Consider the following 15545-nt stretch of genomic DNA (forward strand, 5'->3'; position numbering starts at 1 on the left):
TTTATTGGAGAAAAAATACTTCTTGTGCTCAAATATAAGTTAATATAAAAGATTTAATTCCATGAAAAAACATGATTTCTGAAGATTTTCACGTTTTATGCATTTTAACTAACATTTTCTAAGAGCGATTTATTATTAACAATATTTTATGAAATCACGCTATTATATTTATGGCTATTCTTCAACATTATCGTAATCTTCGTAGTCCGCTTCGGTAACTAACTCAGTTGTTGATTCGGGTTTCTGCAACTGGACAAAAAAAGATAAATATCAGGTGACTATGGTCCTGTCGGTGCGTATCGGGGAAACAGAGAGGGGCAATTCATTAATTTTGCAGCTTCGCTAAGGGACGACTTATAAGAATTTCAAGATGACCCTTCCCAACGCCACCAAGTGGTAAAGAGCGGCAAAGTGGATTATTTTTTATAGTGGGGCAAACTGTTCCCAAAATGATGAAACTCGCATCCGACAGAAATGAGATTTGTGCTATAAGGATCTACGACAGTCAAACTTCTCCTTTAGCGTATCTATTTAATTAATCCACGAAAAAGTGTAGTGTTAAAGATGACAAAATTACGTTATTAGCCAAAACCCAAAATAATCATAAGTTATTTTGATTTTCACATACGCAAAAAAAGGCCGTGCATTGCAACTCTCAATTGAAAGGGAATAATAGAAATCACTAAGAAATTCCGCAATACTTCTTCCCATAAATTCACTTGGCCTTCTGGTTTTAATGTTTCTTTTACGACGCAGTATCTTACTTTTACAAGGCTACGAGCGCGTGATAGGAATTTAGAATTTTCTATCGGGCGTTCAAATTGCGCTTGCTAAGATTGTACTAAAGCTCTGTTTTGTGACGTAACAGCAACATGTTTTATTTATTCATTTTTGTTCATTTTTTTTTATTGAAAGATCTATTGTTTTTATGATATCATCAGGATTTCATCGATTCCTGCCCCAGCCGCGCAAAGATTCATGATTGTCTCAAAAGCGAAGCAAATTAATTTCCCTATGCCCTAAGCAATTTCGAAAACGGTCAGTTTCCCTTTAAGAAAAAGGTACAAGGAATACGTACTTTGGGTGGAAATTTCCTAACCAACTCCGAGCATAATTCGTTATCTGAAAAATTAAAAACCGTAAGTACAAACACGTAATAGTTACAACAATACGCCTTTATTAGACACGGGTTACGGAGAACGTGTAATCTTGTAGATGTAGTCTCGCTCACAGACTGCTCTCTTACCACGCTTTCCCCAACTCGTTAACCCGTCTATTTTAATCACTTACCGTAATTAACGGGACTGTCGTATCGAAAAACAATATCTTCTCCAAGACCGATCCGGTCGCAATTCTCTCCACCATATTTGGGTTCAGGATTTGTGCAATTGCGGAATCGTTTGGCTACGTACTCACCATCTTCGATGCTACATTCGTACGGAGAATAGTCACCATAGCCTCCATCAACTTTAAAATATTAAATTACGTATACATGGTGCTTTTTTTGATCAACTCAGGCAATTTCTGAAAATAACTATTTAACCTAGAATTTCGAAATTTTTTCTGTTTGGGTATACACTCTTTTACAAGCGCATCGCCCCCTCCCCCCCCCCCCCCGCTTTACAATTTCCCATGTGGCGGCCGCCACGGCCGTACTACCTATGCCTCCACTATTGAAATTTCTTTCCCCTAACGGGTCCCCTCCACATGTAGTCAAGCTATGGATTCCCCCACGAATATTCTCCTAAAAGAATCTATTGGTAAGCAACTATTTATTTTCTGAAAAAAAACGGAAAATATTTCATAGTTTTAATATTTTTGTCTCCGGTTGTTAAATAATGCGCGTAATGTTTGTTTGTATATATCTTAATTAAAATCAACATAAAATTTTGTTAAATCAAAAACCAATTAAAATTAAGTGTTTAAATTAAATCTAGAATTGTTAACTTAAGCTTAAGCGTAAATTTAAACCTCTAAACCAAAAAATGTAAAATTGTAGTCTTTAAAATATTATATGTTTCCATTGTATATGTAGTGTATTTTCCCTCGTAGAAAGGGCGCGAATATTTTCTTTTGTATAGAATATTGATTCTAACTAATATCCTGTGTAAACCTGGGAATTTTCCACGATACCCCCATATATAACAGAAAGTGCCTCGTCACCACGCTCTCTTCCGAGAAAATGGAAAAACCCACTAATCCCTTAGTATTCTTCGACAAAGGGTATATATGGGGGAGTCTGGAGATATCTCAGGAAGAATGGTCAGAATCTTAAAACTGTAGTTAATAGTCGGACAAAAGTCGTTTCGCAAAAAGCGAATTTAATAAAAAAATATAGTCGTTATTTTAGAACCTTCTATTAAGTTATTTCAGTCCGATTAAAAAAGAATAAAATAGCTCTTCCAAAATAAAAGGAACCCATACAGTATTAGGTTAATGTAGTTAGATTAAAACTAAAACGAAAATCACCCCTCCTATATTCTTCAGCGGTAGGCGCTAGACAGAAAATTTAATTGAAAAAGATGTATGAAACTTAAAAATGTAGTTGGTTCTGTCGAAAAAGCGCTATTTTTCCCTAAGATATTAAGTTTAAGAAAAAAAAACAAATAAATACTACCATAAGTGGTATTACTCTAAGTACCCAAGACGCGCTGTTCTCTGGGACAATTTCTCCCCCTTTTCGTGACGTCAGCACGTGAGGTGGTTCAGGGGGCGTTTGCGAGCGTGAAAAATCCCCGAGAGAATCGAAGAGAGAAAGATTTGAATTTTATTTCTGCTAGTGGAGCCCACTAGTGTGCCAAACAGGAATTAACGGGGTGGAGGAATCTCATTGGGTTAGGCCGTTTCTCATGTATAGCAGATTTTGGGGGAAAGCATATTCAAAACTATCCCCCTCTCCGCGAATCGACCGGAGCCTCGGGAATCGAGAGGAAACTCGAGAGAAGTTCGTTTTTTCCCCCTTCGGTTTTCTAGTAACCGAGCACTAAGGCCTACCGCGGCAATGGTTAGCATTCATTTTAGTAGCAGGCAGAGGTAGTACTATTTTAGAGTGAGAGAGTTTGGCACACGGACAGGCGTGGCCCCCATATAAGTGATAGAACCCGTTCGAACTTGGGTACTTACATTGTTAGAGTAATACCACTTATGATACTACCTATAAGAAAACTATTAAAATGCATGTCTGTTCTCAAACGTATTTTTAATTATCTTTAAAAATCTATGACAAGTAACCTTTTTTTCTCATATGAATATTTTTACGTAAGACAAAGGCGAATGATACACTCAGCAGTACATTGGCCATTTCGAGGGTCAAATAACAGCCATTAATAATCAGATTACAACAGTGAACCGGTTTCGCCCTTTTGGAGCTCATCAGTACTGTCGGAGCTCATTAGAACTGTCAAAAGCGATATAAGACCCAAAAGTGTGCCAGATAGTTATATTTTCCACTGAGAGCTTGTCACGAAGTAAAAAGAGAGCGTAGGAGAGGCGGGTAAAGAATGCGTCATCAAAATATGGCGTTTTAGAACGTGTCTCTATGGCGACTAAAGACGAGATAAAATAGCACCTAGACAAATAGGTGTTTTTATAAATTAACGTAGCCTTCTTGTTTGAATGTAGCTACTACGTCACAACTTTAACTTTGATAATATTACGAGCGCGCTTAGGGCGCGAGAAACCTCGGATTTTCATGGGGGCGCGTGCGTGTCAAAACTATTCTAATAAAGCTATGACATCGTGACGTAAGAGCAACATAAAACAAGTTCGGCAAGCCTAGTTGAATTTATAAAAATAACTATTAGACCATAGACCAAAGATAAAACTTCCAATACCTAGTCATCTAGTTGGTTTTGTAGTCTATGGCGAGACTAGCTCTCAGTAGATATTTCGAAAGGCGCTAAAGTAGGGTTGACACACTTTATGGAGGTTTGCAGATTGCGTTTTCCAGTTGATTGCTCGAGATTCGTTCCGAATATGTCTCTGACGTCATAGATCTCGCACCAATCGACAAGAGTAAAACCGCAAATGGAGCAGATCCGAGCACGCAAATGGAACATAAAATCTAGAGCGCTCGAGAGCATGCAGTCAAATGGAAAAGGCTATTGCAAAATAAATAAACAATAAAATAAATAATAAAATAAATAATAAAATAGCGCTGGCACTCGCCGGGTGAAGACGTCTCATTTTTCGCTCCGTGTTCTCTAGTGTTTTTTAGTTTTTTACCTAAGGCTTAAGGTTGTTCCGTTTGTATGGCGGCCCTCGAAAACGATGAATTGGGAATCCCTAATTCTGGTAAAGATCCTCCCGACAAAAATAAGAAGATAAAACCTCTACCTCCAGCGGTGACGAGGGAGCACGCCGTAGTCTTTCAGGCGATCCCCCAGGTAGCTGCTAAAATTTATGCCAAAGATATTAACCAAGTCATAGGTAAGGGAAATACCTTTTATATCTCAAGAATTCCTAAACAAAGAATTTGCGCATACGTCGCAACAACGGAAATGGCGGATCAATTATGTACCGATGGGTTCGAACACGAAGGAGAATTAGTAAGCTGCGAGAGATTAAAACGCCCCTCTGAAAAAATTACAATATCAAATTGTCCCCCTGAAATACCCAACGAACTCCTAATAAAACGGCTAGCCAAATACGGGAAAATAACATCTGATGTAATTTATATAGATGTCAATTCAGAAGAAGATCCCGATTTAGGAATATTATACAATTTTAAACGTATAGTGTATATGCTGCCAAAATCTGATTTGCCTAGAAGCATAAATATGCGATACAATGACTACAGTGTGGTAATTTTTCTTGAAAAAGGTACACAAAATTGTGAGAGATGTGGGAAATGGGGGCATACCGTCGACCGATGCTACGAAAAAAAAAGCCAATTCAGAAGTACACGAGGAAGAAGTAGACAAAATACCCAGCATCGAAATTAACGATGTAAATTTAAATCCTGAACAAAAAAATAATAATGATTCCCGCAACAGCCAACCAGCTCATTTACAAAAACGCTCGTATGCTGAAACCGCAAATAAGAGCGCTGACCTTTCACTGGAAAATTTTCCCGCTTTACAATCAAACAACACAAATAACAAAACGGCGTCAGCCAACAATAAAAACAAGGCAGGTGGAAGTGGCCTAACTAAATTTAGACAGATTAATGAAAAAGTAAATAGTCCAGATTGGAGCAAGTCCCTTGAATCATCAACTCCAAAAAAAACGAAAAATTAGCACAAATTCTAAACTAACAGATGAATCATTTAACAGTAGTAGTGAGGGCGAGGCTGGCGAAGAGATAACTTGTTCAAGTCAAAAACCGATATCTTCTAAACTAAGCGAGGAAAGATTATCAACCTATCTCCAAAAAATACGTAAAATAAAAAAACGGAAAGATTTCACAAGGCAATTTTTTACCACTGACCTCCAAGGTTTATGTTCTCAAATAACAAGTTATTTGGATAATACAGACGATGCAAAAGAACTTAAGCGTTTAAACAAATTAATAGTAACATTAAGAAAACCTGAGTAAATACACAATGAGTAGTCATCGCTTTCTTTTATATTTTATGTCTATGACACTTGTATCCCATAATACAAGAGGTCTAAATTCTCCTTTTGAAATGGTTAAAGAAATAAATTTATTAAAGACCCACAACGCCACCTTCTGCTTTTGGCAAGAAACAAAACTTGCTAAGACTCCAATAATCCTTAACACGCATAATCCATATATTATTCACTTCAGTGGTTTGTCTAGCCATCAGGGAGGTATCGCTACCGGTTTTAAAACAAGTTTTTATTTAAAAAAATGACATTTTATTCAAAGTGACTACACTAATAGAGGGCTTTCTACAAAGAACCGAATTAATATTTAAGGATATCAAACTAAGGATTGGTATCTATAATTGTTATGTTCCACAAGTAAATGCGTCTGCTATCGATCTTCTCGAAATGATTTACAATGACATTCAGAGCTGCAGCTTTTCGAATATTATATTAATACTCGGAGATTTCAACTGCACTTTAAACCCAAAAATGGACCGCCGTAATACATCCGAGTCCCGTTTTCCAGTATGCAAAAAATTGAACGAATTGGTATTTTCATATAATTTAAAAGACGTTTTTAGAACATTACACCCATACAGTCGCGACACCACTTGGACAAGTAGTACTAATTCCAATAAAAGGGCTAGACTGGATAGATTCTACGTCTCGCCATCTCTTATCCCTTTAGTTAAAAGAATTTTCCTCAAGTATGGCGGATCAAACTCAGACCACCTACCTGTCTTCCTAGAACTTCAGATCAAAGCTGAAAATTGGAATACCAGGCTAAGTGATACCTGGTGTTTCAATAACTCGCTATTACGTGATAAAAGTTTCGAAGATATTTTTTTATATTTTTGGAAGAACCAAGTTAAATCATTTCCAAATAAGTCCGAAGATGTACTACCCTGGTGGTTAAAGACCAAATATTTAATCAAAGGCCTATGTAAAGACTATACCTATCGCAGCTCAAAAAAATGTTTGATGAGATTTTACAAATACAGAAGAAACTATCCGTAGATCCACCTTTACCAGAAAATGAAAAAGAGATATTAGTAGAAGAATTAAAACAACTAGAAAATAAAAAAACGGAAGGAATTATTACTAGAGCTAAAATAGATTTTACATTGGCAAAAAATTAGCCGTCAGAGCGCCTCGTTCTGGAGGAAAGTTTTAAAGGTATCAACAAAATTAATAGCGTTATAAAAAGAGATGGTACGGAGACAGCCAACAATAAAGAGGTTGTAAACGAAGTACGAAATTATTACCAAGATTTATTTTGTTGCGAACCAGTGGATCTAGAAAATAATTACCACGAGATCTTACCAAAACTATCATATGAAGATAGTAAACAATGCAATGCCGATTTAGGAAAAAACGAGTTCGATATAGTAGTTAAAAACGTACCCAAGCGCAAATCACCGGGACAAGACGGACTCACAAATGAGTTTTACCAACATTTTTGGCCAGAAATCGGTCAAATCATGTTTCAAATGTTTTTATCTATCACGAAACTAGACCAAATCCCAAGTTCTTTCACCATGGCTATAATTATCCTAATCTTTAAACAAGGAGATCCTAAACTCTTGAAAAACTGGCGTCCCATCTCATTATTGAATGCCGATTATAAGATCTTCGCGAAGGTCCTGGGTAATCGAATTCGAAAAATAATAGACAAGATAATCAATGAAGATCAGACGTCTAGCATTCCTGGGCGGAGTATAAGTTCTAATATAACCATAGTTCGAGATATTATTCAATACTTCGAAAACAGGAATATTCCATTGGCTATAGTCTCTTTGGACCAAGTTAAAGCTTTCGATAGGGTAAATCACCAGTACTTATTCAAAATTCTCCACCACATAGGCTTGGGACCAACAATCTCCAATTTCATAATTAGAACTTATTCAACAGCCGAAGCGAGAGTCAAATTAAACAACGTTATTACGGCTAAATTTAAGAGGAATAAGACAAGGCGATCCCCTCTCATCGTATCTTTTTAACTTATCCTTGGAGCCTTTTCTGTGTCATCTAAGAAAAAATTTAGAAATATACGCGATAAATTTACCCTTTTTGTCGCTTCCTCTTGTTGTCCAGGCGTTTGCTGATGATTCAAACAATTTTGTAACATCCGAAAATGGCTTCAACGTAATAAAATCCGAATGTTTAAAATACGGTAGGGCAAGCAATGCGAAGTTCAATCTGGAAAAGAGCAATGGTCTCTGGGTTGGACCGTGGAAGAGTCGGAAAGACGCTCCTTTAGGAATATATTGGAGCAATAGATCAATAAAAATTCTGGGGCTAGTGTTTTCAACGGACAATAATTTATGGAGTAAATCCTCTGAAAAGATATCCGGCGACATCTATACGTCACTGGAAAACGTAAAACGAGTAGCGCCCCACTTATCTTATAAAGCAAGAGCGCAAATTTGTAATACAGTCCAGAGTAAATATTTCTATTTGTTACCTCACACGAACACTCCAAACGCTATATCCGAAGAATTTCAAAATAAATGCTTAGAAGTAGTTTGGCACGGAGAAAACAAACATTGGTGTAGACCAAAAATTGTAACGCTAAAGACTTGCGAAGGTGGTTTCGGATTACAAACCCTACTAACACAATGGAATAAATTCGCTTTCACCAAACTGAGGAGGTCTTTGGAATTCAAGGGCCACACCATCGAGCTTGATTTTCTACTATTTTACTTAAAATCAACCAATCCCATGAAAATGGATTTCGCTGTCTTTAGCTTTAAAAATTTTGATCTGTCTCTTGATCACTTACCTAAATATTACCAAGGACTCTTTAGTTTTTGGAACTCACTTCCTATTACGCTGGCTAAACCGACTAATCTAGCAAGCTTATTAAATTTCCCGATTTGGAAGTGCCCATTCTTGCGCCTTCCTATCTATCATCCAAAATGGAAATCGGAGGGCTTACAGTTCTTCAGAGATATTTTCAATGTAGAAAAGCACGGTTTCGTTTTCTCAGAAGATGGGAGAAATTTCAGTGCCGCAACTACAAGAGCCTTAAGAAGACAAGCGGATATGATAAATGACGACCTCGCGCGTGTTTTCTCGTTAGAGTTCTTTGAGAAAGAAAACTTTGGAGAACCAAAACATTTAAACTTTCATGTAGAATTACAATTTGAAGAAAATAGTGTGGAACTAATAGTAAATGTAGAAAACTCAAAACTTCAAACTTTTTTAAACCCAGTGCCAGACTTTCACAAAAACAAACCGCTCGAAATACTAGCTGAAAAGCTCGAAAATTCCGACCCCCCTCATGTTAAATGTAAAATTATATGGAACAATTCATTTATATACCACGAGAGTAATATTCTTTGGCGGCTGTTATACAGTTTTGTCATAACTCCAGTATTAGCATCAAAATTATATGGTTTAAAGCCAGAATGCCCGTTTTGTGGCTATGAAATTGGTAACACCAAACATATGTACATTGAATGTCCGATAGTTTTAGATTTTTTAAAAACGATTGAATTTTTAATAAACCATTTTAACAAGGATTTTAAACTAAAAGAAATAGATTACTGGATCTATAATGTAAATTTTAAACCCTTTGCCAATATAACCAAAGTTATTCTAGCTATAAGTAAACTTTCAATATATTTCACATATAACAAAAAAATGAATAATGTCATAGGCGATAGCGCAACATTACTCAAAAACCATTTTTCAGTGCGGCTAATGAAATTTATAGAAATTGAAAAAGAGTGCCACAAAAAATATAGTATATCTCTGTACCAAGATTTCTTAGCCAGTACATTAATTAGAGAGGTAAACGACCTTTTTGTGCTAAATGTTAATCTTTAGCGAACGAATGATATGTATAAATCTTTGAAAAAAAAAGGCGAAAAAATATGTAAATATTGTTTGTTGTTTTTTATCCAATTTTTAATGTTTCTTTCTTGTTTTCCCCCACTGGCTTGTAAATATTTGTTGATTTTTTAAATAAATGCCCCTCCCTCTTTCTGGGAGAGGCTTAAAAAAATAAAAAAAATAAAATAAAAAAAATAAAATAAATAAATAATAAATAAAATAAATAAATAATTTCACTGCACGGCGTTCTAAAAGACATCTTTTATCGGACCGATCTACTGTTGGAATTTTTCGTTGTAGAACGTCGGATTTCGACGGCGCAGTGCCTGAGCATAAAGTTGTCTTTTAGAACGTCGTGCAGCAACGTTTTATAAACCGCATTAAACTACTCGCTTATAAAATGCATTTTTGTTATTTAAAGTGTAGGTTTCGTGATTTATAATCGTTTTAGTTAGTTAAAAACGTCTCTCCAGTATGCCTCGTTATTCTCGTGAAAATTTTCTCGCTAAAATAATTTATTTGTGAAGCAACCGTATTCGAAAAGTTCGAAGCGTTTGCTATTTGTTTAAACTCAGAGATCCGGATAAAATACCAAATCGTCGTGTTTTTCGAACTGCTTGTTATTTCGAAAACTAATTATATTTACAATTAAATGTGTATTTAATAAAACCATTAAACCAAGTTAATAATTTGCTTATAAATAAATCACGTTTCCCCAATGTAATAAGTTAGAGAGTAACTTGGAAAAAACCTACCTTCGCACTATACATTCTGAAACCTATTTGGTAAAAGCCGTACTAAAGTACAAACAAAATCAGGAGTAAAGAGGCTCTGATACTTTTCGCTAAGATAAAAATATTTAAACTCGGTTCAAGTCGCTGACTGACTTGGGCCTTGGGCATTAGCCTATATGATTATTATTTTTTTTATTCTTTTAGGATATACGTATCTAGTAGAATCTAAATTTACTTAATGTTTCCATGGTTACTAAATTGTTCTCCACCCCCAAAATCAGTAAAATGGAAATACGAATACCCGATTTGAAAACATTTTATTGCTATATCTGTCGTATTTGAACGTGGTTCATCAAGGTAACTTTCACTGGTTATTTGTGTTAAGTGTTTAAGTGGAAAATCACTATGGATAATCAGAAATAATTATCCCAAAAATTAGAAACGTTAAGTATTGGTCTTGATGCTAATGGGCCGTGTGTTAAACCCCGAAGTCATACGATTTCTCGAGTAGATACCAGCAAGGCGGTTTCACCAAAGTAACTATTCCAATCTTATTGTAAAATTGCCTAATGAATACCATACTTGGGCAGTTAGATGGATCCTTGCATTCTTGATATTTGACCAGAGCTCCTTTACACATGCGTCCTCCATTCAGTGGTATTGGCTTAGTACAGGAGCGAAATTTGTACTGATAGCCTTTCTTGGAAGAGCAGTTTGTGGATTCGCATTCCGACCAGGTGGAAGACCAAGGCGTCCAGATGCCGTCAACTGAACCAATGTAACATATTATATTATATTTATCTCGCTAACGGTTATAGAGATAGCAAATACCGAATTTTCTGGATCCCCTATTGCCCAAATTGATATTACGACCTCGAAGGCTTGATATTTTTATCTATTGATATTGTATCTATTGATATATCATTTATATTTATTTCCGTTACGGTTTCAGAGATAGCAAATGCCCAATTTCATGAGCTCTACCGATCTCCTCTCGTCGTAACAAATCTTAATTAAAGTTTAAGCAGACATATTAAATTTGAACAGGACCGTGTTAAATCTGAAAAAGTTTTCTCCATACTACCTATCGTTACTCCCCTATGTAAAACTGTTAATTTTCTAAAGGGGTGAAGAAGTACTTCTAAAGAAGTCCGAGGAACGTCAACATTTTCATTCGGTGGCAATACATAGACACACAATACCATTGAATTCCTATCCTCATTGCTAAACTATTCATTGGCAAAGCTAGCGTGATTCTAGAAAATTTCGACAACATAATAGTGTTTCTGCAATGAATCTAGAAGAATGCGTTTACTCCATTTGAGGTTTCATAGAAGCAGTGTGATTTTGCATCCTCCTCGAGCTTTTTGTTTTGCATATGTTACGGAATTAATAGAATATTTTAATAACCTTTTCTCATTATTGTCAAAGCAACTTGTTTGAACTACGAACCTTTACAGGGAGGTAATTGGCATCTCAGTTTGTATTCTTGGATATCACCTTCCAGGCAATCTTCGATTTCCTCATCAGAAAGATCCTTTATTACTACGCAACGTCTGGTTTTAATTTTAAATCCATAATTGCCACAAGACTTCGAACAAGGACCATATTCACTCCATTCTCCCCACTTTGTCCGTTCATCAGCAACTATTTGGGATATAATAGAATTACTGAATTGTTTTACGGGCTAAACTCTTTTTCCCACGTACACGTTTAAAGTTTGAATAAGAATTTATTTATTTATATAATTAGGGAGAATTACTACGTTAGCACATTTAACACTCAATTGTGTGGGGGGGGGAGGAAAAACATTCCCTATGTGGGGTTTTAGGGAGCCAATCAGATACCGGGTTGATTTCAATTATCTATATTTGAGGAGAATGACTATGTTGAGACGATCCGCGAGCATCGTTCTCGAAATTTGGTCCGGGCACTAAAGGGGACAATGAAAAAGGTCACTAGCGCGTGCTTCAATCGTGTCGCAAGACGTCAGTTTTAGAGAGCCAATGAGATACTTGGCTAGTTTGATTTTTTAGGGGGAAGGAGCTGGATTGGGAGGAAACACTAAAAATCGTCTCAACAAATTAAATACATTCTTAGTTTTAATTTATCGAGTTTTTATAAACAATATCGCTAACATTATGGATATATTTAACGCGAATTGACTGCTGATTTCGTTATTTGATTTGGTGATGAGGAAGTTCTCTTTAATTACTCATAAATTATAGTTGACCAGTCCCGACTTGCCGACTTGTAAAATTCCAGTTGACCGACTTAGCGAACCGACGGTTTTATAAATCGTTAAAAGTGTTCAGTTTGTTTTTGCTCCTGGTCCAGTAAGAGCTAGGGCTGGGTAGCCTTAAAAGCTCTGTAGTGTTCACAAATAAATAAATTAATTGAGAACATTGTCAATCAGAGGGGAATCATTGGACATATTAAGAGTGTTATACAATTAGAAGGTAGTTAATTTTAGTAATAGGTAGTATTACAACTTTAAGAAATCTTTAAGTTTAGATTGAAAATGATGATAAGCTTTTAAGGAAACCATCTCTTCAGGAAGGGCATTAAATTGCGGAATGACCCTCCTAAAGAAAGAGTTTTTGACGGCGTCCTTATTAGAATGTTTAACAAACAGTTTACGAGAATTGCCACGCGTACAGGTATTTGCAAAGAAAAAATATGATTGATTGGGATTCTAAAGAATTTTGAAAAGGCTAGTCAGATCAAGATATGTACGACGCGAACTTAAGGAGGACCAATTTAATTGTGTAAAACGTTGATCGCGAGGCAAGTAACGCAAAGAATAGGGGATACGAGAAGCTCTAGCCTGGACATCATCGAGTAGTTTGATGTCTTGCAACAGGTATGGATTCCAGATCTGACTAGAGAATTCCAAAAGAGGACGTACGTAACATTCAAAGAGTCGGGTCAACAGCTCTTGGCTGTTTCCTGAAAAGTTGGCCTTTATGGTAGCAAGAAGACCCGTTGCCCGACCACATGCTAGTGCTTGTGAAAGCTGAGTTCGTTAGAAATATAAACACCCAGATCACGGGTTTCGTTAACTCGTTGAATGTTACTGTTAAATAAAAAGTAAGCTGATGGGACATGAACAACAGATTTCGAATCATTAAAATTAAGACCATTAAGAAGTGACCATTTTTCTAAATTCAGTAAGTCAGATTGTAGTGTTAAAATGCCAGCATGAGACTTGATTACTCTATTAATTTTAAGGTAAATCATTAATGTATAATAAGAAAAGTAGTGGCCCGAGGACACTACCTTGGGGTACACCACTAGATACAGGCAGAGAGGCACTAAGTGCATCGCTGACACGGACACGTTGGGATCGAAACAGTAGATAATTATTTAGCCAACAAAAATATTATTATCGATACCAAAGGGTTGTTGTAACTTAGCCAGAAGTCGATTGTGTGGGACGGAATCAAATATATAACATCAACACGTTGATTATTATCAAATGCGTCCATCCAATTATCTAAGGCCGACAATAAGTTGGACTCAACGGATTTGCCATGGAGAAAACCATGCTGGAATTCACTAATATAGGGGGTAACATGCGACAATAACTCAGTACGAATACACTTTTCCAGAATTTTACAAACGGTCGACGTAAGGCTATTTGGTCTATAGCATGCAGTTTACTGACTGTTTCAGAAGCGCAAATTATTTCAATAACTTTACTAACGACCCAAAGTTTAAATTGTCCAACTGTGACATTCCGAAATGTAAAAAGTTTTATTTATCGCAGTGGCGTAGAGATTTCCGTGTTAAAACCCCCTTAGGCATAGCATTGACTGTACTAAATTTCCACCTCTCCTCGACCACTTCTGAACTTTTATGTAGTCTGAGCACATTTGACAAATTTCTAGCTACACCACTATTTTTTTTATTTTTGTTTTATAAATGTAAGACTGGGAGTCGGTGGTAACGTGATCTTTCGAAGCGATTAGAAGTGTGAAAAATATTTAGAAGCATTAAAATTTTGTTAAAGCCGCTCGTAATTCTTATTCACCATTTAACCGAACTATGTCCGTGGCTAGTCCGTGTCCATTTCTCTGGATGCATTCACAGCAATGGAGCCTCAGAAATTCCCAGTGTAGACATATATAATGTCCTGCTTAAATAGGTTAAAATCGCCAACGACTTTTCAACCAAGATAAATATTGCGCGGAAACAAAAACCGCTTTGAAAATGTTAGCATTGACTAAAATTTTAATTGTTCGCTTACCAGTATATGTTGAAAATACACACAAAATAACTAAAGAAACTTTCATTATATCTAGAAACATCATGGCGAACTAATTAGTTTGACTAAAGTGTTTAAGCTGGAGATTGACGCGTGATCTTCTAGCAAGTTCCTCCACAAGTTAGAGCGGAAGCGAAGCCGACCAGCTATCAGAAGATATTTTCGAAGTTGAAAGTTAATTTCACGAACAGGAAATGACACATTGTTTTATCATCGGGAAACGGACACCGGCGTGTTGCTCAGTTCTCTGCTTTCCCGTCGACACTGCGTGTGTGCAATATAACAACGCTTATCAATTTCTTAGAAATGTTGCGTCAAATTTCGTAAATTAATCCATTACCCCTTCTAGACATTTACGCCAAAGACGTTCAAAAACATGGAATGGAACTTGGATTGAGAAGGAGTAGAAAACACACCTATGATTAGATCTAAGTTTGAATAGCGATCACATTGAAATATTGAATAATGTAAAATTTGCCTTCCTTGCTTTAATCGTTCCATAGATGACAAATAACCGATATTCTGAGCTTCCGGTTTCTCAATTTAATATTTCGCCCGTGGCTGCTTGATATCTCCAAAAGGCTGATAAGACTTCGTACAAAAAGTCTCGAACTAGGGCCGAGATACGTCACCCATGCTTTTTCCAATTGATAATCAAAGAATATCAGTATGGCGGCCATAGCCAAAGGTACGGCGTGACGTCATGCTGCCAAATCCCTATAGTTCACATGATATTTCTGGAGCAGACGATGCTTTTGTAAATTGCTCATTCAAATAGGTGTGACGTAGTTATGGTAGTACCAGCCCACCTTCAGTGACGTCGCTGGTTGACAGGAAACCAGAAACAAGCCGCGGGGAGGGTAGTAGAGCGCGAAGAGAGGAGAGACTAGAGAAATCAGTCGAATTCGTATTCCTAATAAAAGAAACCAGAAAAATGCGGTATAGAAAATAAATACGTAAGGTCGTTTTCCCTTCAATTTTACACTTGTTTTTGGCACTATAAATTTCTGTAAGTATTATATTATCTAAATTATTAAAACTTCCAGTATTAGCTGACATTAAACCGAGAACTTTTATAAGCTTATAGCATAGGGCCTAGGCCTAATATTATTATAAATTAATAGTGAAATTGTAAATGTTATAGTTTTAAGGTAAAG

At 36.3% G+C, this 15545-nt stretch overlaps 1 protein-coding gene across 1 annotated transcript; it reads right to left on the reverse strand.

Moving 5' to 3' along the window:
* Positions 1 to 62: 62 nt before the first annotated feature.
* On the reverse strand, positions 63 to 14652 carry LOC149947458 (mucin-like protein). Its single transcript, XM_090172767.1, has 6 exons — positions 14371 to 14652; positions 11574 to 11768; positions 10704 to 10889; positions 1291 to 1467; positions 1079 to 1122; positions 63 to 249 (listed from the first exon to the last, which is right to left on the reverse strand). The coding sequence occupies exons 1-6, from the start codon at positions 14432 to 14434 to the stop codon at positions 175 to 177; spliced, it is 741 nt and encodes a 246-aa protein (XP_090028893.1). The 5' UTR covers positions 14435 to 14652; the 3' UTR covers positions 63 to 174.
* Positions 14653 to 15545: the final 893 nt, after the last annotated feature.

The sequence above is a fragment of the Leiobunum rupestre genome, chromosome 4, assembly GCF_980474605.1.
Source record: "Leiobunum rupestre chromosome 4, qqLeiRupe1.1.hap1, whole genome shotgun sequence".
NCBI lineage: Eukaryota > Metazoa > Arthropoda > Arachnida > Opiliones > Sclerosomatidae > Leiobunum > Leiobunum rupestre.

Coding starts and splice junctions, on each gene's coding strand:
- LOC149947458 (XM_090172767.1), bottom strand. CDS start 14,434: ATGATGTTTCTAGATATAATGAAAGTTTCTTTAGTTATTTTGTGTGTA. Junction 1,468..10,703: donor GGATCCATCTAACTGCCCAA/GTATGGTATTCA, acceptor AATATTTTAAAG/TTGATGGAGGCTATGGTGAC. Junction 250..1,078: donor TTAGGAAATTTCCACCCAAA/GTACGTATTCCT, acceptor TTTTTTGTCCAG/TTGCAGAAACCCGAATCAAC.